Source organism: Apodemus sylvaticus, chromosome 6, assembly GCF_947179515.1.
Source record: "Apodemus sylvaticus chromosome 6, mApoSyl1.1, whole genome shotgun sequence".
Classification (NCBI taxonomy): Eukaryota; Metazoa; Chordata; class Mammalia; order Rodentia; family Muridae; genus Apodemus; species Apodemus sylvaticus.
Window position 1 is genome coordinate 6,413,653 of NC_067477.1, and position 24,324 is coordinate 6,437,976.

Below are 24,324 nucleotides of genomic sequence, written 5' to 3' on the forward strand. Positions count from 1 at the left end.
GCATACATAATTGTATATAACTGGAACATCTAAAAGCTACTAATGAGTGTCTCATTTAATGTCTTTGTTTCTGAGATTGTTTTAAGTAATAGTTTTTTTCCAATTGCTTCCATTTTCCAAAAATTAATACAAGTTTCTAATTTCTTTCTGATGAAAAAATATAAAACCATGTCTTAAAGATGAAATAGTTAGTTGACACTTGTACAGTTTATTTCTATAATTTGCTTATTAACAGTAGTACATATTTCTGAAATATGCTTAATTTGGGTCATTTGAGTGAGTTTTGAGTATATAATATGTTGGAAACACAACAATAAGTGCAAATATCCAAACAAAGGTTCTAAATATTCAAAAATTAGCAATTTGGAGAATTTTCCTTTATCATCATCTCCATCATCATCATCATCATCATCATCATCATCATCCCAACAACCATCTCTAAAGCAATCTAAATACCTGGTCCAAAAGAAAAGCAACAGTGTCAGGCCTAAAATCTGCTGAGAACTTATTTGCTGATGTTATATGCAGAGCATTTGCCCAAAGAGCAGGAAAAGAAAATGCATTTTCTCAGAAAAAATTAGGACCTGATACAGAGCATCCTAACACCTGACCCATGTGGCTTCTCTGTCTAGTAATTCTCTTGCTCAACTAAGTTTTGATCTAAGAAGTACCCTGCTCATGAATATGCAAATTACCTGAGTGTATGGCAGTAAATACAGGGATGTACCCTCCATGAAAACAGCATATGATCAGTGTCCTCTCCACAGTCCCTGAACACATTGACTCTAACCATGGAATGGTGCTGGTTTTTTTTCTTCCTCCTGTCATTAGCTGCAGGTAAGGTGCTCACCAGTTTCAAATCTGAAGAAGAGACTGGGCTTGAGGTGACAATTATATCCACTCTGCCTTTCTCTACACAGATGTCCACTGCCAGATTCAGCTGCAGCAGTCTGGAGCTGAGCTCGTGAAGCCTGGGTCTTCAATGAAGTTATCCTGCAAGGCTTCTGGCTACACCTTCAGCAATAGCTATATGAGTTGGCTGAAGCAGAGGCCTGGACAGAGTCTTGAGTGGATTGCATGGATTTATCCTGGAAGTGGTGGTACCAGCTATAATCAGAAGTTCAAGGGCAAGGCCACACTGACTGCAGACAAATCCTCTAGCACAGCCTACATGGAGCTCAGCAGCCTGACATCTGAGGATTCGGCAGTCTATTACTGTGCAAGGCACAGTGTTATAACCACATCCTCAGTGTATCAGAAACTCTGGAGGAGTAGCAAGTTGCCCTGGGACTGAAATAAGAGAAATGACTAACATTTAGACATCCTCAGAAATAACCATTTTGAGTGTCTATTTTTTGCCTCTTTTTTGTCAACTTTGTGTAAGGTAATCTAAAAATAAGGTGATGCTTATTTAAGATCTCCTACTGTACACCTTATCATTAAATTACGTCACCAGAGAATACCTCCATTGAAATGTTTCTTACTCATTAAAACAATAAAAAGAGAAAACCTGATGACGTTTGATAAAATAAAAATGAATGATGAGAGACTAGAACTTTTGTTGAAATAGTTGGGAATAAATTATACTAGGAATTTGACCGATAAAATCAAATCACCAACACACAGGAACAAACATTCCTGTCAAAATCTTAATTATTAGGTGACCCCGGGTGTATTGTGAGCTCTGGATATGTGTTACAGAATATGTTCGTGTCTCTCAGATTATAAAAAAAAATGTTTATATCAGAATGAATAGCTATATAAACATAATTCACATTGTTTGGAAAATGTTATTAACTCACTTTTAACCAAACTTTTTAGGAACACAATGTATGTGCTTGTTAAATGAGACAGGTTCTGAGATTATACATAAATATTTACTCTCATATTTACTTCTTTTGCAGCCTCAGTAATCATCCCTACAGTCACTGGACTTTTTAGAACATGACCCTATTCTGATACAGCATCAACTCTCATATTCCATTGCATAGCTGGTAGTTCACCTTTTTAAATAGTGTATTTGTGATGTATCTGCATTCATATATATTTCTTGTACTTTGCTTTGACTGACTTCTTTTCTGTTAGTTTATGTGTTTTGTCCAATTCCCATTTGTGTGTGTGTGTTTTGTTTATCTTACTTTTTCTTTTTTTAATTATCTTTAGTTTCTGTCTGTTTTAATAAATAGATAAAGGAACTGAAGCATGCTAAGTGATGATCAGGAAGGTTTTGGGAAGGGAAATCAATAGCAGGAAAATTTTACATGAACAAATCTAATTTCAGTAATAAATAGAAAAAAGAATTCTAAAAAATTAATAAAGAAAATTTTGATAACATTTTGCTTTGAAAAATTCCCATTTGTATAAGTGCCTAGACTTTAAGTTTCATGTCTTTCTTTAAATTGTTCAAATTGTATGCAGATGGCAGGACTAAAAGTATTTTAGGATGTGGCCTATGTATAATGCATGTATAATTATGTATAATGCAAAATGCTTAGGTCTAGTGAAATACATTAGTAAAATATTTGGAATATCTGTCTGTCTCTGTCTCTGTCTCTGTCTCTGTCTCTGTCTCTGTCTCTCTCTCTCTCTCTCTCTCTCTCTCTCTCTCTCTCTGTGTGTGTGTGTGTGTGTGTGTGTGTGTGCATTTTAAGCAATGGGATTTCCCATTATTCATCTCTAAGTACACAGAGTAGTTTCTACTGGGACTCTTATAGTTTCTTGAAGCACACAAGACATGATGCAAATTACTACTGTCAGTTCCTATAATATATGACACTATCAATGAAATGCTACAGAGGCATAAATTACAAAATTGAAGGCTTTCTCAATCACCAGAAAGACAATTATTCTCATAGGCAAATAAATATCTCAACTAGAAAACAAAACCTTGGTAAAACTCTAGACATGCAAGTGAAAGACCCATATGATCAAAACTTAAAGTATTGGAAGAAAATTTTTAAGAAGTCATCAGAAGACAGAAATATCTGTCATGCTCCTGGATTGGTAGTGTTAACATAGTTTAAATAGTCATCAAACCAAAATCAACCACTAGATTCAATGCAATGGCCATTTAAATTCCAATACAACAATTTGCAGATCTTGAAAGTACAGCATTCAAATTAAAGTAGAAAAACAAACAATCAAAAATCCTGGACATCAAAAACAGTCCTGTGGAATAAATGAGCATTTGTAGGCACCACTTGTTGATATTTTGTCTAAGCTCCACCCCACACCTACCTGGCAATTGCCAAGTATGCCCCACCCCAGAGATCTGGACCACTATAAGAGGGGCTACTTGCCCCTCCTCTCTCTCTTTGCTCTCTGATCTCCCACATTCTCTCACCTCTCTGCCCCTTGGGCTCTTCCCCACTCCACGTGGTCATGGACGGCCTCCACTCCACTCTCTCTATTCTCTCTCTCTATTGTCTATTCTCTCTCTCTCTCTCTCTCTCTCTCTCTCTCTCTCTCTCTCTCTCTCTCTCTCTCTCTCTCTGCCTCTCTCTACCACTAACTCCCATCCCCTACTCTGAATAAACTCTATTCTATACTATGCCTGTGTGTGTGTGGTCCCTCAGGGGCAGAGGTACCCAGGCAAGGGCCCACCTGGACACCTTCCCCCATGTCGCCTAGCCACCCTCCCCTAACCCCCATACTCTCCCCTTTTTAAGTCCCTTCACCACTATCCTTGATTTTGACATATAATATAGAACTAAAGTAGTAAAATCATCATAGTACTGGAATAAAAGAAGAAGAGTTGATAAATGGAATTGAATTAAAACTCCAGGGTGCATTCACACACTTATGGACACCTTGATTTTGAAAAAGAAGCCACACACACACACACACAAAAAAAAAAAAAAAAAAACACATCAAATGAGGTACAAGAAGAAAGGAGGAGTGGCCCCTGTTTCTGGAAAGACTCAGTGAAACAGTATTCAGCAAAACCAGAACGGGGAAGTGGGAAGGGGTGGGTGGGAGGACAGGGGAAGAGAAGGGGGCTTACGGGACTTTCGGGGAGTGGGGGGGCTAGAAAAGGGGAAATCATTTGAAATGTAAATAAATTATATCGAATAAAAAAAACTAAAAACAAAAACAGAGAAAGCATATTCAATAAGAAATGCTGCTGTAATTAAATATCTGCATGTAGAAAATATTAAATAGATCCATATGTGTTACTATGAACAATACTCAAGAATAGCTGAAAAAAATCCTCAATAGGATGTCACATATTCATTACATATGAACCTTATTTAAATGAAAAACATGGCGTACATATACATTTATGTATAATATCTCATTTATGTATAAGCTCTATTAACAATTAATATATTGAGTTTATTAATGAGTTCTATCAGTTGTGGTTCAATAATAATTTGACCAACTTATATGAATTATACTTATATAACTCTGCATTCTTATAAACATATTTTGCATTCAGAGACACTGGAATTTCAAATAGACCACCCAGTGAAAGTTTACAACACACATTCCAGTCACTTAAAATAACTAGTGACTAAATAAAATTTTAGTCACTAAAAAAAATAATAATAATAATAAGATTTCATTTGGTCCAGTGTTCTTTACATGAACTTTAATGATAAAAATCCTACTATAAATTATTCAAAGGAACTCCATAAAAAGTTTCAGTGACTTAGAATCCAGAGATATTTTTCTCACAATTATATATCCACAATATTTTCCTTTATATATTTTATTAAGGTTAAAATTGCCAATGGACGTGATCACTGGTGAAAAGTTTGTGATTGTCAAGGTATAGCATAGAATAGTAAACAGAATCATCATCACTTTATTCATAGTTGTAATGGTGAAACCTTTACATAGGGATCCGAAGCAACCTGGGCCACTCACCCCATCACCAAACAGTGCAGAGGGCCAGCGGTACATCTGGAGGCCAGCCACAGGGAGGCGCCTTGCTCAGGTGAGTCCATCTAACCTAGCAAAGCAGAGGATCCAACTGGAGGGCTCTGGAGGGAGCCTTCCAGTCTCCATCTCTGGATCAGGAGCAGCCTGGGCCATGTGCCCCTTCCTCAAGCAGTGCAGAGGGCCAGTGGTGCATCTGGAGGCTGGCTGCAGGGAGGTATCTTGGAAGGTTGAGTTCTGCATTGACAACAAGACCAACTAACACCAGTGAGATCTAGATGGCAAAAGGCAAACATAGGAACATTACTAACATCAATCAAGGCAATATGGCAGCATCTGAACCCAATTCTCCTTTAATAGCAAGTCCTGGATACCCCAACACACCAGAAAAGCAAGATTTGGATGTAAAATCACTGGTCATGATGCTGTTACAAGAACACATGAAGGACATAAATAAATCTCTTAAAGAAATTCAAAAGAAAAATGATCAACAGCTAGCAAGCCTTACAAGGTAAACATAAAAATCATTTAAAGAAATTCAGGAGAATATGGGTCAAACAATAGTAGCCAATAAGGAGGAAATGCAAAAATCACTTAAAAAAATTACAGGAGAAATTTGATCAAAAGGCAGAAGTCATGAAAGAAGAAACACAAAAATCTCTCAAAGAATTACAGGAAAACACAAACAAGCAACTGAAAGAACTGAGCAAAAACATCCAGGATCTAAAAACAGAAGTAGAAACAACTAAGAAATCGCAGAGAGACAACTTTGGAGATAGAAAACCTTGGGAAGAAATCAGGGACCATATATGCAAATATCAACATCAGAATTGAAGAGATAGAAGAAAGAATCTCAGATGCCGAAGATACCATAGAAACCATGGACTCAACAGTCAAAGAAAATGCAAAATACAAAAAGCTTGTAACCCAAAACATCGAGGAAATCCAGGACACATTGAGAAGGCCAAACCTAAGGATTATAGCATAGATGAGAGCGAAGATTTACAACTTAAAGGGCCAGCAAATATCTTCAATAAAATTATGGAAGAAAACTTCCCTAATCTAAAGAGAGAGATTCCCATGAATATACAAGAAGCCTACAGAACTCCAAATAGACAGGACCAGAAGAGAAATACATCCAATCACATAATAATCAAAACCCCAAATATACTAAACAGGAAAGAATATTAAAGGCAGTAAGAGAAAGAGGTCAATTAACATATAAAGGAAGACCTATCAGAATCACACCAGACTTCTCAACAGCGACTATGAAAGCTAGAAGATCCTGGGCAGATCTCATGCAGACTCTAAGAGAAGACAAATGCCAGCCAAAACTTCTATACCCAGCAAAACTCTCAATCACCATAGATGGAGAAACCAAGATATTCCATGACAAAACCAAGTTCACCCAATATCTTACTAGAAACCCAGCCCTACAAAGAATAATAGGAGGAAAACACCAATACGAGGAGGGAAACTTCACCCTGGAAAATGCAAGATAGTAACCTTCTTTCATCAAACCCAAAAGAAGATAACCTATCAAATATAAAATATAACATCAAAAATGACAGTAAGTAATAATAACTATTCCTTAATATCTCTTAACATCAATGGAGTCAATTCCCCAATAAAAAGACATAGACTAAGAGACTGGATTCTTAAACAGGATCCTACATTTTGCTACATACAGGAAACACACCGCAGTGTCAAAGACAAACACTACCTTAGAGTGAAAGGATGGAAGACAATTTTACAAGCAAATGGTCTCAGGAAACAAGCTGCAGTAGCCATTCAATATCAGATAAAATTGACTTTAAAACTAAAGTCATCAAAGGAGACATTGAGGGACATGTTTTGCTGGTTAAAGGAAAAACACACCAAAAAGAACTCTCAATCCTGAACATCTATGCTCCAAATGCAAGGGCACCCTCATTCATAAAAGAAACTTTACTAAAGCTCAAAGCACACGTTGCACCTAACACAATAATTGTGGGTGACTTCAACACTGCACTTTCCTCAATGGACCAATCAGGAAAACAGAAACTAAACAGCGACACAGTGAAACTAATTGAAGCTTTGGACCAATTAGAGTTAACAAATATATATAGAACATTTCACCCTAAAGCAAAAGAATATACCTTTTTCTCAGCACCTCATCGTACCTTCTCCAAAATCGACCATATAATTGGTCACAAGACAGACCTCAACAAATATAAGAAGATCGAAATAATCCCATACCTCCTATCAGATCACAATGGAGTAAAAATGGTCTTCAATAGCAACAAAAACAACAGAAAGCCCACATACACATGGAAACAGAACAATATACTACTCAATTATACCTTGGTCAAGGAAGAAATAAAGAAAGAAATCAAAGACTGTTTAGAATTTAATGAAAATGAAGACACAACATACCCAAATCTATGGGACACAATGAAAGCTGTGCTAAGAGGAAAACTCATAGCCCTGAGTGCCTCCAAAAAGAAAATGGAGAGAGTGTACACTAGCAGCTTAATGACACACCTGAAAGCCCTGGAGCAAAAAGAAGCAAATTCACCCAGGAGGAGTAGCAGGCAGAAAAATCATCAAGCTCAGGGCTGAAATCAATCAAGTGGAAACTAAGAGAACCATACAAAGAATCAACAAAACTAGGAGCTGGTTCTTTGTGAAAATGAACAAGATAGATAAATGTCACGTCCACCTTCACCAACAAAGATTACGCGACACAAGGAGTTTCTTCCTTAAAATGGTTTAATCGGGAAATCCTTGAACTGAGCTTATTTCTTCTATTGGCAGCCCTGGGCTTTCTGCCAGCCTCACCTTAAGTACCCTAGCTAGCCTCATTTGCCCAGGGAGATAACCAGCCGTATTCTCATAGGTGAACTCAGTGAGTTCTTCATTAGCATGTAAGTGAGACAAGGAATGCAGCACTCTGCGCATGTGTTCCAGTGATTTACTACCAGGGAGCAGCATGTGGCCAGCGCCATCTTGCAACAGAGAAGAACAAAGGGTGGCTCACTACAGATAAACCCTTAGCCAGAGTAACCAAAGGGCACAGAGGCAGTATCCAGATTAACAAAATTAGAAATGAAAAGGGAGATATAACAACAGAAACTGAGGAAATTCAAAACATCATCAGATCTTACTAGCAAAGCTTATACTCAACACACTGGAGAATCTGGAGGAAATGGACAATTTCCTAGACAGATACCAAACACCTAAATTAAATCAGGATCAAATAGATCATCTAAACAGGCCCATAACCCCTAAAGAAATAACAGGGGTCATAGAAAGTCTCCCAATCAAAAAAAGCACGGGACTAGATGGCTTCAGTGCAGAATTCTATCAGACCTTCAAAGAAGACCTAACACCAATACTCTTCAAACTGTTCCACAAAATAGAAACAGAAGGAACACTACCCAACTCGTTCTACGAAGCTGCACTTACACGGATACCAAAACCACACAAATATCTAACAAAGAAAGAGAATTTCAGGCCAATTTCCCTTGTGAATAGCGATGCAAAAATACTCAATAAAATTTTTGCCAAACAAATCCAAGAACACATCAAAACGATCATCCACCATGATCAAGTGGGCTTCCTCCCAGGGATGCAGGGATATTTCAATATATGGAAATCTATCAATGCAATCCACTATATAAACAAACTCAAAAAAAAAACATATGACCATTTCATTAGATGCTGAAAAGGCATTTGACAAAATTCAGCATCCTTTCATGCTAAAAGTCTTGGAAAACACAGGAATTCAAGGCCCATACCTAAACATAATTAAAGCAATATACAGCAAACCGGTAGCCAACATCAAACTAAATGGAGAGAAACTTGAGGCAATACCCCTAAAATCAAGGACTAGACAAGGCTGCCCTATCTCTCCATATCTTTTCAATATAGTACTTGAATTCCGGACTAGAGCAATTATACAACATAAGGAGGTAAAAGGGATACAAATAGGAAAGGAAGAAGTAAAATTATCACTATTTGCAGGTGACTTGATGGTATTCTTAAGTGACCCAAAAAACTCCACCAGAGAACTCTTACAGCCGATAGACAACTTCAGCAAAGTGGCAGGTTATAAAATCAACTCAAGCAAATCCGTTGCCTTCCTATACTCAAAGAATAAACAGGCTGAGAAAGAAGTTAGGGAAATGACACCCTTCAAAATAGCCACAAACAATATAAAGTACCTTGATGTGATTCTAACCAAACAAGTGAAAGATCTTTATGACAAGAACTTCATGTCTCTGAAGAAGGAAATCGAAGAAGACCTCAGAAAACAGAAAAATCTGCCATTCTCGTGGATGGGCAGGATTAACTAGGTAAAATGCCCATCTTGCCCAAAGCAATATACAGATTCAATGAAATTTCCATCTAAATCCCAACTCAGTTCTTCACAGAATTGGAAAAAGCAATTCCTAAATTTATCTGGAATAACAAAAAACCCAGGATAGCTAAAATTATTCTCAACAGTAAAAGAACTTCTGGGGGTATTAGTATTCCAGACCTCAAGCAATACTACAGAGCAATAGTGTTAAAAACTGCATGGTATTGTCACAGTAACAGGCAAGTGGACCAATGGAATAGAATTGAAGATCCAGAAATGAATTCACACACCTATGGTCACTTGATCTTCGACAAAGGAGCTGAAAACATCCAATGGAAAAAAGATAGCCTTTTCAACAAATGGTGCTGGCTCAACTGGAGGTCAGCATGCAGGAGAATGCGAATTCATCCATTCTTATCTTCTTGTACTAAACTCAACTCCAAGTGGATCAAGGACCTCCACATAAAACCAGACACACTGAAACTAATAGAAACAAAACTAGGGAAAACCCTTGAGGATATAGGCACAGGGGAAAAAATTCCTGAACAGAACACCAATAGCTTAGGCTCTAGGATCAAGAATTGACAAATGGGATCTCATAAAATTACAAAGTTTCTGTAAGGCAAAGGACACCTTCAAAAGGACACATGGCAACCAACAAATTGGGAAAAGATCTTCACCAACCCTACATCTGATAGAGGGCTAATATCCAATATATAAAAATAACTCAAGAAGTTAGAACCCAGGGAACCAAATAACCCTATTATAAAATGGGGTACAGAACTAAACAAAGAATTTTCGCCTGAAGAAATTCAGATGGCCGAGAAGCACCTTAAGAAATGTGCAACATCATTAGCCATTAGGGAAATGCAGATCAAAACAACCCTGAGATTTCACCTCACACCAGTCAGAATGGCTGAGGTTAAAAAAGAGGAGAAAGAGGAACACTCCTTCACTGCTGGTGGTATTGTAAGTTGTTACAACCACTCTGGATATCAGTCTGGTGGTGCCTAAGAAAACTGGGCATGACACTTCCAGAGGACCCTGGTATACCTCTCCTGGGCATATACCCAGAGGATTCCCCAGCTTGCAATAAGGACACATGCTCCACTGTGTTTGTAGCAGCCATATTTATAATAGCCAGAAGCTGGAAAGAACTCAGATATCCCTCAATGGAGGAATGGATACAGAACATGTAGTATATATACACAATGGAGTACTATTCAGCAATTAAAAACAATGAATTCATGATTTTTTTAGGCAAATGGATGGAACTGGAAAATCTCATCCTAAGCGAGGCAACAAAATCACAAAAGAATACACATGGAATGTAATCATTGATAAGTGGATATTAACTAGCCCTGAAACTCTGAATACTGAAGACAATTAGCATATCAAATGATTTCCATGAAGAAGGCAGAAGAGGGCCCTAATCCTGGAAAGGCTTGATCCAGCATTGTAGGGGAATACCAGGACAGAGCAAAGGGAGGGGGAAAGACAGGAGAAGGGATGGAGAGAAGAGGACTTATGGAACATATTGGAGGAGGGGGTACTGGGAAAGGGGAAGGCTTTTAGAATGTAAACAAAGAATATAGAAAATAAATTAAAAATTTTAAAAAAGAGTAAAATAAAAAAGAAAATAAACTTTACACAATCAACATAGTACTGTGAAGAGGAGGAAGCCAAAAGGGCCTTTAGAATGATTTAACTTCAAGCAAATCTTTACAACATCTTCTCTGACATGTCATTCCCATGGCAGCTTACTATTATTCTAGGGTTTATAACAGTCTCAGGATGTGGCTGATACACTGTGTCTTACACAGTAATAATCAGCAGCATCCTAAGATATCAGGCTGTGAAGTTTCAGGGAGGCTGTTCTGGAGGATTTGTCTGCAGTAAGTGTGACCTTGCCCTTGAACTTCTGAGCATAGCCAGTACTACTTTTTCCATGGTAAATATATCAAGTCTGCTCTAGGCTCTTTCCATAACTTCGCTACACCTTCACCCAGTGCATATAGTAATTAGTAAATATGTAACCAGAAGCCTTGCAGTACAAATTTATGAGGCACAAGACATGCCCCACCATTACCACAGATCCAGACTGCTGCAGCTGGACCTGGGAGTAGACGCCCGTGGAGCAAAAGTTAGAGTGGATGGCATTGTCATCTCAGTCTCTTTCTCTATTTCACAGATGGAATTTGAGAGCCCCATACCTGCAGTTGATTCCAATAGAAAGAGGATACAGTTCCATCCCACAGTGTGGGTTAGAAAGTTTACTGAGTGTGGAGAGGGCACAGATTACATATTTTGTGGAATATGGACATCTATGTAACAAGCATACTCTCTAATCACTATCACCACTAGGTCCCTTGGTTCCCATTATGAGCTTCCATAAGATCTCTCTCCCAACATCTGATCTTTTTATTGTATTAACTGAAAAAATTGCTTTTCAATTAGTTTTTGCTTTCCAGAGTGAGAAACGAATTGTTGTTGGGTGAGAAGCAGGTAAGAATATTCTGGAGACATTTGGGGAAGTGGGATTCAATTATCAGAATATATTGTGATTGTATAAGTTGTATCAAAATGTATTGTATCTAAGCAAAATGTATCTCTTATTCAAAAATTTATATTAACAAACACAAACCAGAAAATATAGGGTGTGTACCCTTTCAGAGGCAAGGTGGAGGAAGAATGGCCAGAGAAACTCTGGGGCAGGGAATGTGAAAGGGGAAATGGCTGGAATGCAAATAAATACAATAATTAATTAACTAATATGTAAATCTATGAAATGTTCAAAAAGTATTTTTCCTGTGTTTCAGGTTGGAAACATCAGTGGTCAACAAGAGCAGGGGCAGATCAGTTAATACATTTAAGAAAGAAAACCACATATCATACAGAATCTACTCCATGCCCACATCATCTCTCTATGATGATTATTATTTTACATTATGACACTTGCTGTTTGTGAGCTCCCCTGCATGCAGGATTGTCATGATGAACACTAAAATCAAATAGTCTGGCTTAAGCAATAACACATCCCTGAGTATTCAATGTCTACAGAGCACAGCTGCAAGATGAAATGGCTCTTGTTTACCTGGAGATTATGGCTAATGTATCAGAGATTGATTTTAAGTTCTGCCAATGTTATTCTCAATTGATGTACTCTCAAAGCCAGGTTCCTTCATGGTAGCAGTTGAGTCAAACACTAACCCTTACCATTTTTAAAAAGTAATGTCATGAGATAACAGGCTTTTTCCTTTCATCATCAGCCTATACCTCAGGCAGAGACCCTATTTTCAGAAGGACCTCAATGAGTCATGATTTCTGATGCATCCACCTATATATCTAGTGATTAACTTCAGGGCCACAATGATGCAAGGGTCAAAGAAAAATTATGAATCACTGTGGTACCCACAGATCAATTAACAACTCCAGAAATACATATTCACATTTAAAAAGAAACAAAATTCTAGTGACAGTACACTGTGACTCAGTATCCTGTACTATGTTGTCATACATTTAAAGGAATGAGAGGAAGAAAGGAGGATAGAAGGAACTGGCACCAGTGCAATGTTTCTTCTCTTCCATCACTGTTCACCATCAATATGATGTCCTATGAGTTGTCAATTCTCATAGTAGCATCCCGAGAGCATCAACATAAATCATTATAGTGGAACAGTTGAACCTATAATTCAGGGTGCCAGATGGTTTTGTCTTTGCATTAGGTTACTTATTGATAAATAGGTATAATTCTTATTGATCTGCCTTTATATATTTCTCCCTTTTAGCCTTAATATTCTGTCTTTGTTTTATAAATGTAGGGTTTGAGTATTATTTGGGAGGAGAAATTTCTTTCCTGGGCCAATTTATTTTCTCTTCTCTAAGCTTTAAGTAATTTTATGAATTTCTCATTATTTAGGTTATGACAGTTTTCTTTCCTGATTTTTTGAAAGGGATTTCTTGGCCTCTGAGCTAGGAATATTCTTCTATTTATACTAAAATTGAGGTTATTAACTTTCCATTTTGACAGTCTATTGACTATATTTATGTTTTTAGTTTCTGTTCACTTACACACATTTTTCCATTTCCAGAATTTTTCCAATTTGTGTTTTCCTTATTACTTCGATTTCAATTGTCAAGTCATAAAAATTTATTCACCTGTTTGTTCCTCTTTGGTTTGTGCACCTTCTTGGCAGTCTTTAAGTGATTTGTTGTTTTCCTCCATTTTTGTTACTGCTTTTGTAGATTTCATCATGGGATATTTTCATTTCTTCTTAAATAAAATATCAAACTTTGAGAATGATCTTCAGAACATTGGTTGTAACATCATTTACTCATGTTTGACTGCATTGGATAATTGCGGATTTTATGTCATAGGATAGATATACTCTGGTAGTACCATATTGCCATAGCCATTGGTGGTTATGCTCTTACTGTGTGGTCTTCTGACTGGTGTCCCATCTTCATTATGTACATTAATTTGAAATCTAGTCTATAATGCAACTTCTAGGATTATTACTAAAGTACAACTATGTGCAGATTTTTATGAGCATTGTCGAACAATTCTTGTGAAATAAAATCCATTGAGATGATGCCATGTATGTGTGCAAATAGGCACAGAGCTCAAGAGAGGCCATGCAGCAAAAGTACATGATATTTATTCTTGTATTATTTGTGCTCACTATCCAGGCATTGGTTTAGAAATAAATCTTCATAACAGATCAGTCTTGCTGTATGGGAAGTGAGCATCATTGGGTGATTTTTCAATTCTCAGCCATTCAGGACCCTAAGAACATGTGCCAAGAGGATATATCAAGGTTTACTATCATGCAGAATTTTCTCCTTTCATATAGCCACATGTAACCCAGTTATATAAAGAAAATATCTAAGAAAAAAAATGATATTGTCATGAAACAACTCAAAGAATGACTATATCATCAAACAACTCAAAAAATGACTTGGTCATCAAAAACAAAAGAAAGAAAAGAAAAAGGAAAAAAAGAAAAAAAGAAAAGAAAACAACGCAAAGCAGAAATCTCTGCAGATCACTAGCTTACTACATTTTGCTGCTTTGAATGAAATCGTTTTCCTGCAATTACCCCCACCCCCAAAAAGAATAATGGCACAGTCCATTAAAACTCTTATTCAGAACAAACACAGTTTCTATAATGCTTGAATTAAATACAACATTAAACAATTAGTCCCCAACACTTCTTTCTAATGTTAGGGATGATATATCAAGGTGATAGTATTGAGAGAGGTCCCACAACCACCAAAGAAGTCCTACATTCTTAGCAAGATTGGAGAGAGTGGAGGGTCTACAACCATGTCCCTGCAGACCAGGTAATAGATTGTTCTCTTTCCTCTGCTAATTATAGCAAAGTAATCTATACTTAATTGAAGACATTAAAACATAGCAGGAGGGTGGCGGCGGTGGTGGCGGTGGCGGCAGTGCAGCAGAGGCTGGTCCAGCTGAAGGGCCATCAGCAGTGGAACCAAGGCGACACAGGGTCCAGTTAGGCCCTGCGCCCACAACAACTGACCTTCGCTGCCAGCCCGGCTGCAAGCAGCTGCGGATTTGCGGTGCCTTTCGCCACACGGAAGCCACTTCAGAACTCTGCTTCCCGCCAGTCAGGAGAGGCTCACCTCCATCTTGGTTTCGGACTCCAGAGAGATCGGACAGACTGAGGTACACAAACATAACCCAAGACCAACATTGCGGGGGTCTGAGCCCGACGGGCGTTGGCCTGCAAACAGGCCCTGGGCTGTTTGGGGGGCCATCGGGGTGCCAACCCAGCCAGGAGGATTTTTTGCCCGGCCCGGCACACGTGCAGAGCCATTTTGCCTACAGGAAGCCAGAGAGCTCTGGTGGGCAGAGCCGGCTAACAGGCACAGCCTGAGGCTAACAAAGTGGGGGTCTAGGCCCCAACAGGCCCTGTACTGACCCCAAGAACTGGGCAGCTTGGTGGGCCATCTGTGTGTCAACCGGCCCAGGAGGTTGTTAGCCCAGCAGACTCTCCCGGCGCTTTCGGGGAGTGCAAGCGCACACGCCTGCCATCCTGGTCACCTGGCAGACCCAGTTGGCAGTCATAGCCCGAGGGGAACTTTGTTCGGACCTTGGCCTCCCAGGCTTTTGCCTGAACCCAGGGCCTGCGCAGCCAGGCTAGCCTTATGTGAGCCAGCCCGGTTGGGAGATCAGCTGCCCAGCGGAGTGATCATCACGTGGGGGAGGTCCTGGCAGCATACACCGTCAGCGCTCCCTGGAGGTGCAAACAGGCTCCATCTGGTTCACAGACACAATCTGGGGCAAAGCACTCTAGAGCTGCCAGGGCACCCAAGAGGAGGACAACACATCAGCAATCTGCTACAGGGGAAACCCAGCCATATAGTGTTGCAGTAATAGCCCCAGAGCCCCTCAGGAGGCCAAAACACCAGCCAGGGACAAGACCAACTAACTCCAGAGAACAAGATGGCAAAGGGCACACGCAGGAACGCTACTAACAGAAATCTAGGCAATATGGCAGCCCCTGAACCAAACTCTCCAACATCAGCAAGTCCTGGTTATACCAACACACCAGAGAAACAATATTTGGATTTAAAAATCACTGATCATGATGCTGCTAGAAGAACACAAAAAGGACATAAATGAATCTCTTAAAGAATTCATGTACAAGGGTACATGAATAAGCTAGAAACCCATATAATGGAAACAGAAAAATCACTTAAAGAAATGCAGGAGAATAAGGCTCAAGAGATAGAAGCCAATAAAGAAGAAAGGCAAAAAAAAAAAAAAAAACAAACTTAAAGAAATGCAGGAGAACTTGAGTCAAGAGGCAGAAGTCATGAAAGAGGAAACACAAAAATCTCTTAAAGAATTACAGGAAAACACAAACAAACAAATGGTGGAACTGAGCAAAACCATCCTGGATCTAAAAACAGAAGTAGAAACAACTAAGAAATCACAAAGGGAGATAACTTTGGAAATAGAAAACCTTGAGAAGAAATCAGGGGACAAAAATGCAAATATAAACAACAGAATACAAGAGATGGAAGAAAGAATTTCAGATGCCAAAGATACCATAGATTCCATTAACTCAACAGTCAAAGAAAATGCAAAATGCAAAAAGCTTGTATCCCAGAACATCCAGGAAATCCAGGATACAATGAGAAGACCAAACCTAAGGATTATAGGTATAGATGAGAGTGAAGATTTACAACTGAAAGGGCCAACAAATATCTTTAACAAAATTATGGAAGAAAACTTCCCCAACTTAAAGAGAGAGGTGCCTATGAATATACAAGAAGCCTACAGAACTCCAAACAGATTGGATCTGAGCAGAAATACCTCTCACCACATAATAATTAAAACCCCAAATGCACTAAACAAAGAAAGAATATTAAAGGCAGTAAGAGAGAAAGGCCAAGTAACATATAAAGGAAGACCTATCAGAAACACACCAGACTTCTCACCAGAGACCATGAAAGCTAGAAGATCCTGGGCAGATCTCATGCAGACTCTAAGAGAACACAAATGTCAGCCAAGACTACTATACCCAGCAAAACTCTCAATCACAATAGATGGAGAAACCAAGACATTCCATGACAAAACCAAATTTACACATTATCTTTCCACAAACCCAGCTCTGCAAAGAATAATAGGAGGAACACTCCAATACAAGGAGAGAAACTACACCCTGGAAAAAGTAAGATAGTAACCTTCCTTCATCAAACCCAAAAGAAGATAATCACTCAAATATAAAAATAACATCAAAAATGACAGGAAGTAATAATCTCTATTCGTTAATATCTCTTAACATCAATGGACTCAATTCCCCAATAAAAAGACATAGACTAACAGACTGGATAAGGAAACAGGACCCTACATTTGGCTGCATTCAGGAAACACACCTGAATGTCAAAGACAAAAACTACCTTAGAGTAAAAGGCTGGAAGACAATTTTACAAGCCAATGGTCTCGGGAAACAAGCCGGAGTAGTCATTCTAATATCAGATAAAATTGACTTTCAACCTAAAGTCATCAAAAGAGACACTGAGGGACACTTCTTGCTGGTCAGAGGAAAAATCCACCAAGAAGAACTTTCAATTCTGAACATCTATGCTCCAAATGCAAGGGCACCCTCATTCGTAAAAGAAACTTTAGTAAAGCTCAAAGCACACATTGCACCTAACACAATAATTGTGGGGGACTTCAACACTCCACTCTCCTCAATGGACCAATCAGGAAAACAGAAACTAAACAGGGACACAGTAAAACTAATTGAAGCTTTGGACCAAATGGATTTGACTGATATTTATAGAACATTCCACCCTAAAGCAAAAGAATATACCTTTTTCTCAGCACCTCATGGTTCCTTCTCCAAAATCGACCATATAATTGGTCACAAGACAGACCTCAACAAATATAAGAAGATCGAACTAATCCCATGCCTCCTATCAGATCACTATGGTGTAAGAGTGGTTTTCAATAGCAACAAAACCAACAGAAAGCCCACATATACATGGAGGCTGAACAATACTCTACTCAATGACACCTTGGCCAAAGAAGTAATAAAGAAAGAAATCAGAGACTTTTTAGAATTTAATGAAAATGAAGGCACAACATACCCAAATCTTTGGGACACAATGAAAGCAGTGCTAAGAGGAAAACTCATAGCCCTGAGTGCCTCCAAAAAGAAAATGGAGAGAGCATACACCAGCAGCTTAATGACACACCTGAAAGCCCTGGAACAAAAAGAAGCTATTTCACCCAGGAGGATTAGAAGACAGGAAATCATCAAAATCAGGGCTGAAATCAATCAAGTGGAAACAAAGAGAACCATACAAAGAAACAACGGGTCCAGGAGCTGGTTCTTTGAGAAAATCAACAAGATAGATAAACCCTTAGCCAGACTGACCAAAGGGCACAGAGAAAGTATCCAAATTAACAAAATTAGAAATGAAAAGGGAGATATTACAACAGAACCTGAGGAAATTCAAAAAATCATCAGATCCTACTACAAAAGCCTATACTCAACACAACTGGAGAATCTGGAGGAAATGGACAATTTCCTAGACAGATACCAAATACCAAAATTAAATCAGGACCAAATAGATCATCTAAACAGCCCCATAACCCCTAAAGAAATAGAAGGGGTCATAGAAATTCTTCCAAACAAAAAATCACAGGACCAGATGGTTTCAGTGCAGAATTCTATCAGACCTTCAAAGAAGACCTAACACCAATACTCTTCAAACTATTCCACAAAATAGAAACAGAAGGAACCCTAACCAATTCCTTCTATGAAGCCACAATTACGCTGATACCAAAACCACACAAAGATCCAACAAAGAAAGAAAACTTCAGACGAATCTCCCTTATGAACATCGATTTGTTTATGAACTCAATAAAATTCTTGCCAACCGAATCCAAGAACACATCAAAACAATCATCCACCATGATCAAGTAGGTTTTATCCCAGGGATGCAGGGTTGGTTCAATATACGGAAATCCATCAATGCAATCCACTACATAAACAAACTCAAAGAAAAAAAAACACATGGTCATTTCATTGGATGCTGAAAAAGCATTTGACAAAATGCAGCATCCTTTCATGCTTAAAGTCTTGGAAAGAACAGAAATTCAAGGCCCATACCTAAACATAGTAAAAGCAATATACAGCAAACCGGTAGCCAGCATCAAACTAAATGGAGAGAAATTGGAAGCAATACCACTAAAATCAGGGACTAGACAGGGCTTCCCCCTTTCTCCTTATCTTTTCAATATTGTACTTGAGGAACTAGCTCGGGCAATTCGACAACATAAGGAGGTCAAAGGGATACAAATTGGAAAGGAAGAAGTCAAACTATCATTATTTGCAGATGACATGATAGTCTACCTAAGGGACCCAAAAAACTCCACTAGAGAACTCCTACAGCTGATAAACAACTTCAGCAAAGTAGCAGGTTATAAAATCAACTTCAGCAAATCAGTGGCCTTCCTATACTCAAAAGATAATCAGGCTGAGAAAGAAATTAGGGAAATGACCCCCTTCACTATAGCCACAAACAGTATAAAGCACCTTGGGGTGACTCTTACCAAACATGTGAAAGATCTATATGACAAGAACTTCAAGACTCTGAAGAAGGAAATGGTGGAAGACCTCAAAAAATGGAAAAACCTCACATGCTCATGGATCGGCAGGATTATTATAGATAAATTGGCAATTTTGCCGAAAGCAATATACAGTTTCAATGAAATACCCATCAAAATCCCAACTCAATTCTTCATAGAGTTAGAAAGAGCAATTCTCAAATTCATCTGGAGTAACAAAAAACACAGGATAGCTAAAACTATTCTCAACAACAAAAGAAATTCTGGGGGAATCAGTATCCCTGACTTCAAGCAATACTACAGAGCAATAGTGTTAAAAACTTCATGGTATTGGCACAGTGACAGACAAGTGGACCAAAGGAATAGAATTGAAGATCCAGAAATGAATCCACACACCTATGGTCACTTGATCTTCGACAAAGGAGCCAAAAACATCCAGTGGAAAAAAGATAGCCTTTTCAACAAATGGTGCTGGATCAATTGGAGGTCAGCATGCAGAAGAATGCGAATTGATCCATTCTTATCTCCATGTACTAAACTTCACTCCAAGTGCATCAAGGGCCTCCAGGTAAAACCAGACACACTGAAACTAATAGAAAAGATACTGGGTAAGACCCTTGAGGACATGGGCACAGGGGAAAAGTTTCTGAACAGATCACCAATAGCTTATGCTTTAAGATCAAGAATTGACAAATGGGACCTCATAAAATTACAAAGTTTCTGTAAGGCAAAGGACACCATCAAAAGGACAAATCGGCAACCAACAAATTGGGAAAAGATCTTCACCAATCCTACATCAGATAGAGGGCTAATATTCAATATATATAAAGAACTCAAGAAGTTAGACTCCAGAAAACCGAACAACCCTATTAGAAAATGGTGTACAGAGTCAAACAAAGAATTCTCACCTGAAGAACTTCGGATGGCAGAGAAACACCTTAAAAAAAATGCTCAACTTCATTAGTCATTAGGGAAATGCAAATCAAAACAACCCTGAGATTTCACTTTCACCAGTCAGAATGGCTAAGATTAAAAATTCAGGAGACAGCAGATGTTGGTGAGGATGTGGAGAAAGAGGAACATTCCTCCACTGCTGGTGGGGTTGCAAATTGGTACAACCACTCTGGAAATCAGTCTGGCGGTTTCTCCGAAAACTGGGCACCTCACTTCCAGAAGATCCTGCTATACCACTCCTGGGCATATACCCAAAAGATTCCCCAGCATGTAATAAGGATACATGTTCCACTATGTTCATAGCAGCCTTTTTATAATTGCCAGAAGCTGGAAAGAACCCAGATATCCCTCAACAGAAGAGTGGATGCAAAAAATGTGGTATATATACACAATGGAGTACTATTCAGCCATTAGAAACAATGAATTAATGAAATTCTTAGGCAAATGGATGGAGCTGGAGAATATCATACTAAGTGAGGTAACCCAGACTCAAAAGATGAATCATGGTATGCACTCACTAATAAGTGGATATTAACCTAGAAAACTGGAATACCCAAAACATAATCCACACATCAAATGAGGTACAAGAAGAATGGAGGAATGGCCCCTTGTTCTGAAAAGACTCAGTGAAGCAGTATAGAGCAAAACCAGAACAGGGAAGTGGAAAGGGTTGGGTGGGAAAACAGAGGGAGGGAAGGGCACTGATGGGACTTGCGGGGAGTGGGGGTCCATAAAGGGAAATCATTTGAAATGTAAATAAATATATAAATAAATTTAAAAAAACATAGCATGAATCCCAGTTATGTTACCTAATACATCCCAAACAAATATACTCAATAGCTATGCAAAATATGTAATATGTCATTATATCTCATATAATAAGCTCTAATAGTATTAATGCTTAATATTTAATATATATTACTTTTTAGTAATGAAGATAAAGCATGAAACCCTATTCATGTTATGCCTGCCACCATTCTCTGTCCACTTTTATTACTTTAAGTTAATGTATATTAATTAATTAATTAATTAATTAATTAAATGTATATCTCATTACTCATTGATATTTATATCAGTTTTCTTAAAATTAACAAATTATAATTTTTATTCTAGAAATTTCTGTGAATTTCTTGAATAATATCTGGTATGATAAGCAGTAATGTATGCATGTAATAAAAGCAGAAAATAAAGCTGTGGAAATGTTTCTGTAGTTAGAATATTGACTGGTTTTTTAGAGGATGCAGATTCAATTCCTAGCATCAATCGCAAAGCTTACAACTCTCTGCCAATCTAGGTCAAGTAATTCTGACATCCTCATATATTTAGGCAAAAGTAAAAATGTCCATGTTATTTCAAAAATAAATCAATGTTTGAAAGGACAAATACAAATTAAGTTTGCAGAAATAACATTCCAAATATATAATGAATAATATCTAAATGAAATCATGGTAATGCTATTTCATCACTCTCAGACATTCGCACCATTCTTTGTTGCCCCTAAGGATCACGCAGCATAGCATAAGATATAGCAGGAAGAAATGCAAATAAGGCCTTGCCCTGCTCTTTTAACCAGCCTAGCCTTGACCCTGATCTTCAGGAAGAGAACTCTACCCTTGTCTTACCATTCAGTGTTCAGCACTGACAATAGAACATTCAATATGAGGGTGGGGTTGAAGTGGGTTTTTGTTTTCGTTTTTTTTCAAGGTAATTATGGATAAAAAATTTTAATCTGTACATGAGTAGACAAAGGTGAGAGTAGGCTTCTGTGACAGTTTCTTGATCAATATCCTTTCTGTTTGCAGGTGTGCATTGTGAGGTGAAGCTTGTTGAGTCTGGTGGAGGATTGGTGCAGCCTAAAGGGTCATTGAAACTCTCGTGTGCAGCCTCAGGATTCACGTTCAGTAACTATGCCATGTACTGGGTCCGCCAGGCTACAGGAAAGGGTCTGGAATGGGTTGCTCGCATAAGAACTAAAAGTAATAATTATGCAACTTATTATGCTGATTCGGTGAAAGACAGATTCACCATCTCCAGAGATGATTCGCAAAGCATGGTGTATCTGCAAATGAACAACCTGAAAACTGAGGACACGGCCATGTATTACTGTACAAAACCACAGAGAGAAGTCTTCAGTGTGAGCCTAGACAAAAACCTCCAGTTTAGGTACTCCTGACCACCAGGTGGTGGCGACCAATACACATCAAATCCATGTCAGCCATGCTATAGATGTTGACATATCTGATGTTTTACTGTTGTATCTGGGCTCTTTCTCTATCTGAAGTCTTTGGAGGGCTGTCATCTTTACAACTATAGGCTATTGAAATTAATCATGTCTTGAAAAAATAAGTTTTCGAGTTCACTTCTTTTGAGTTATGTATTTTAAGAAAACTATGTCACCAAATCCTTCTGTGCATTTAATGGTAAAAGGTAGTATTATAAAATATGTTAGGAATTAAAATTTTCTACAAGAGTTCCTGATGATGACATCATGGATACTAAGGCCACATTCATCTTTTCACAGCATACTGGAACTTACCTGAGATCAGTTGCAGCACTAGCCATTCCACTATTTAAGGTTTGAGAGACATTAAATCCAGTGTGCTGTCCTCACTGTTATTATTGCATTCATCCTAGTGCTCAGATTCACTCCTTCAACATCTGGTTAAGATTCAGATCCAATGTTGACTTTTTAGAATTTCAGCTTTCCGTGGAGATACTTAAGATTAATGGTGATTTCTCATAAGGAGTTATTTTCTTTTCTATCTAGCCTCAGCTATTAATCGCTGGATAACATATACAACTCATTCTTTCTCACATCTAGTAGCAGATTTTACATAGCATCTACAGGTTTGTGTGATAACTGTTCTATTGTGTGCAAATATTGACTCTGACTACACACACTATAAACATATAGAATGCTCTCCTCACATAAGTAATATATATATATTACTTATATTATATATATAATATAATATCAAGATCGGTGTGAGAGGAAACCAAATGGCAATATGGCCCACCTGTTCATGCAACAAGGATGTTTGTGCCTTGGAGAGCCAGAGGCAGATCCAGAGGCAGAGCCCAGAGGACTCTGCGTCCTTCAAACCTCATGCTGTTATAGAGCATTCCTCTGCTTGTTGTACACAAAGTTGTTGCACCCTTCCTGATCTAAGAATTGTACAGAAATTCTAACAGGCCTTCCACACCCACACTGGGCAGTATCACTGGCACTTATAATAATGGTGATTGTTCTCTTTCAGGCATTGCTGCTGGAGCAGATTAATGATACAATCATCATCAATCTAGGAAAGAACCTAACATTGTAGATTTTTAGCAATGACTACCATCCTTAGAAAACATTTGGAAAATGAAACTTTTAGTGAAGTTATGTTAAGAGATACCTATTCTTGTGCCTTTTATATAGAAAATTTTATTGAGCAATTTGAATGTAAGGAAAAATTTCTCTTGCATGTTTTTGAGGTCAGGGAATAAGAATGTCATCCTGACTACCATTGACTGATGTGACTCTTACTGAGACTGGACCGGTGATGATTAACTTTTGCATTCATCTTTCACCTCATCTTCCTGATATGATTTAATGATGAGTAGATATGCATTCTGAGTATATATAGTAGAAATTATTTTAATACAAAAGTTTAAATTTTGTTACTCTTTGAAAACTTTTATAAGATTACTAAGAAAACTGACAAAATTACCTAGCTTGCTCACACTTTTTCTCTATAAGAATTTGCTTAGCTAAGCATGCATTTGGATTATAGGTAATAATTTCTTTACTACAAGCATGTATTACATAATGTTTTTTTCATGTAAAGATGTGAGGTAACACACTCTTTGTTCATAATGACTCACTAGAGTAAAAATTAGAATGTAATCACCTTGTAATTTCTATACTGCTGTGAAAATTATTTGCTATATTTATAAGTTATATTTGTGTGGGGATGTGGAAACAAAGTTGTGTGTCCAGCTCATTGAGTTTGCTCCATCCACCAAAAATGTGTGTAGATTCATGTATGCAAAC

General features: G+C 38.1%; 2 gene segments (V, D, J or C); both read left to right on the top strand.

Moving 5' to 3' along the window:
- Positions 1-760: 760 nt before the first annotated feature.
- On the top strand, positions 761-12,087 carry LOC127687771 (Ig heavy chain V region VH558 A1/A4-like). The segment is given in 4 exon segments: positions 761-837; positions 921-1,251; positions 4,843-4,939; positions 12,043-12,087. Coding segments are annotated over 4 exon segments (519 nt in total).
- Positions 12,088-21,861: 9,774 nt separating this feature from the next.
- On the top strand, positions 21,862-23,611 carry LOC127687772 (immunoglobulin heavy variable 3-73-like). The segment is given in 3 exon segments: positions 21,862-21,992; positions 22,091-22,422; positions 23,546-23,611. Coding segments are annotated over 3 exon segments (444 nt in total).
- Positions 23,612-24,324: the final 713 nt, after the last annotated feature.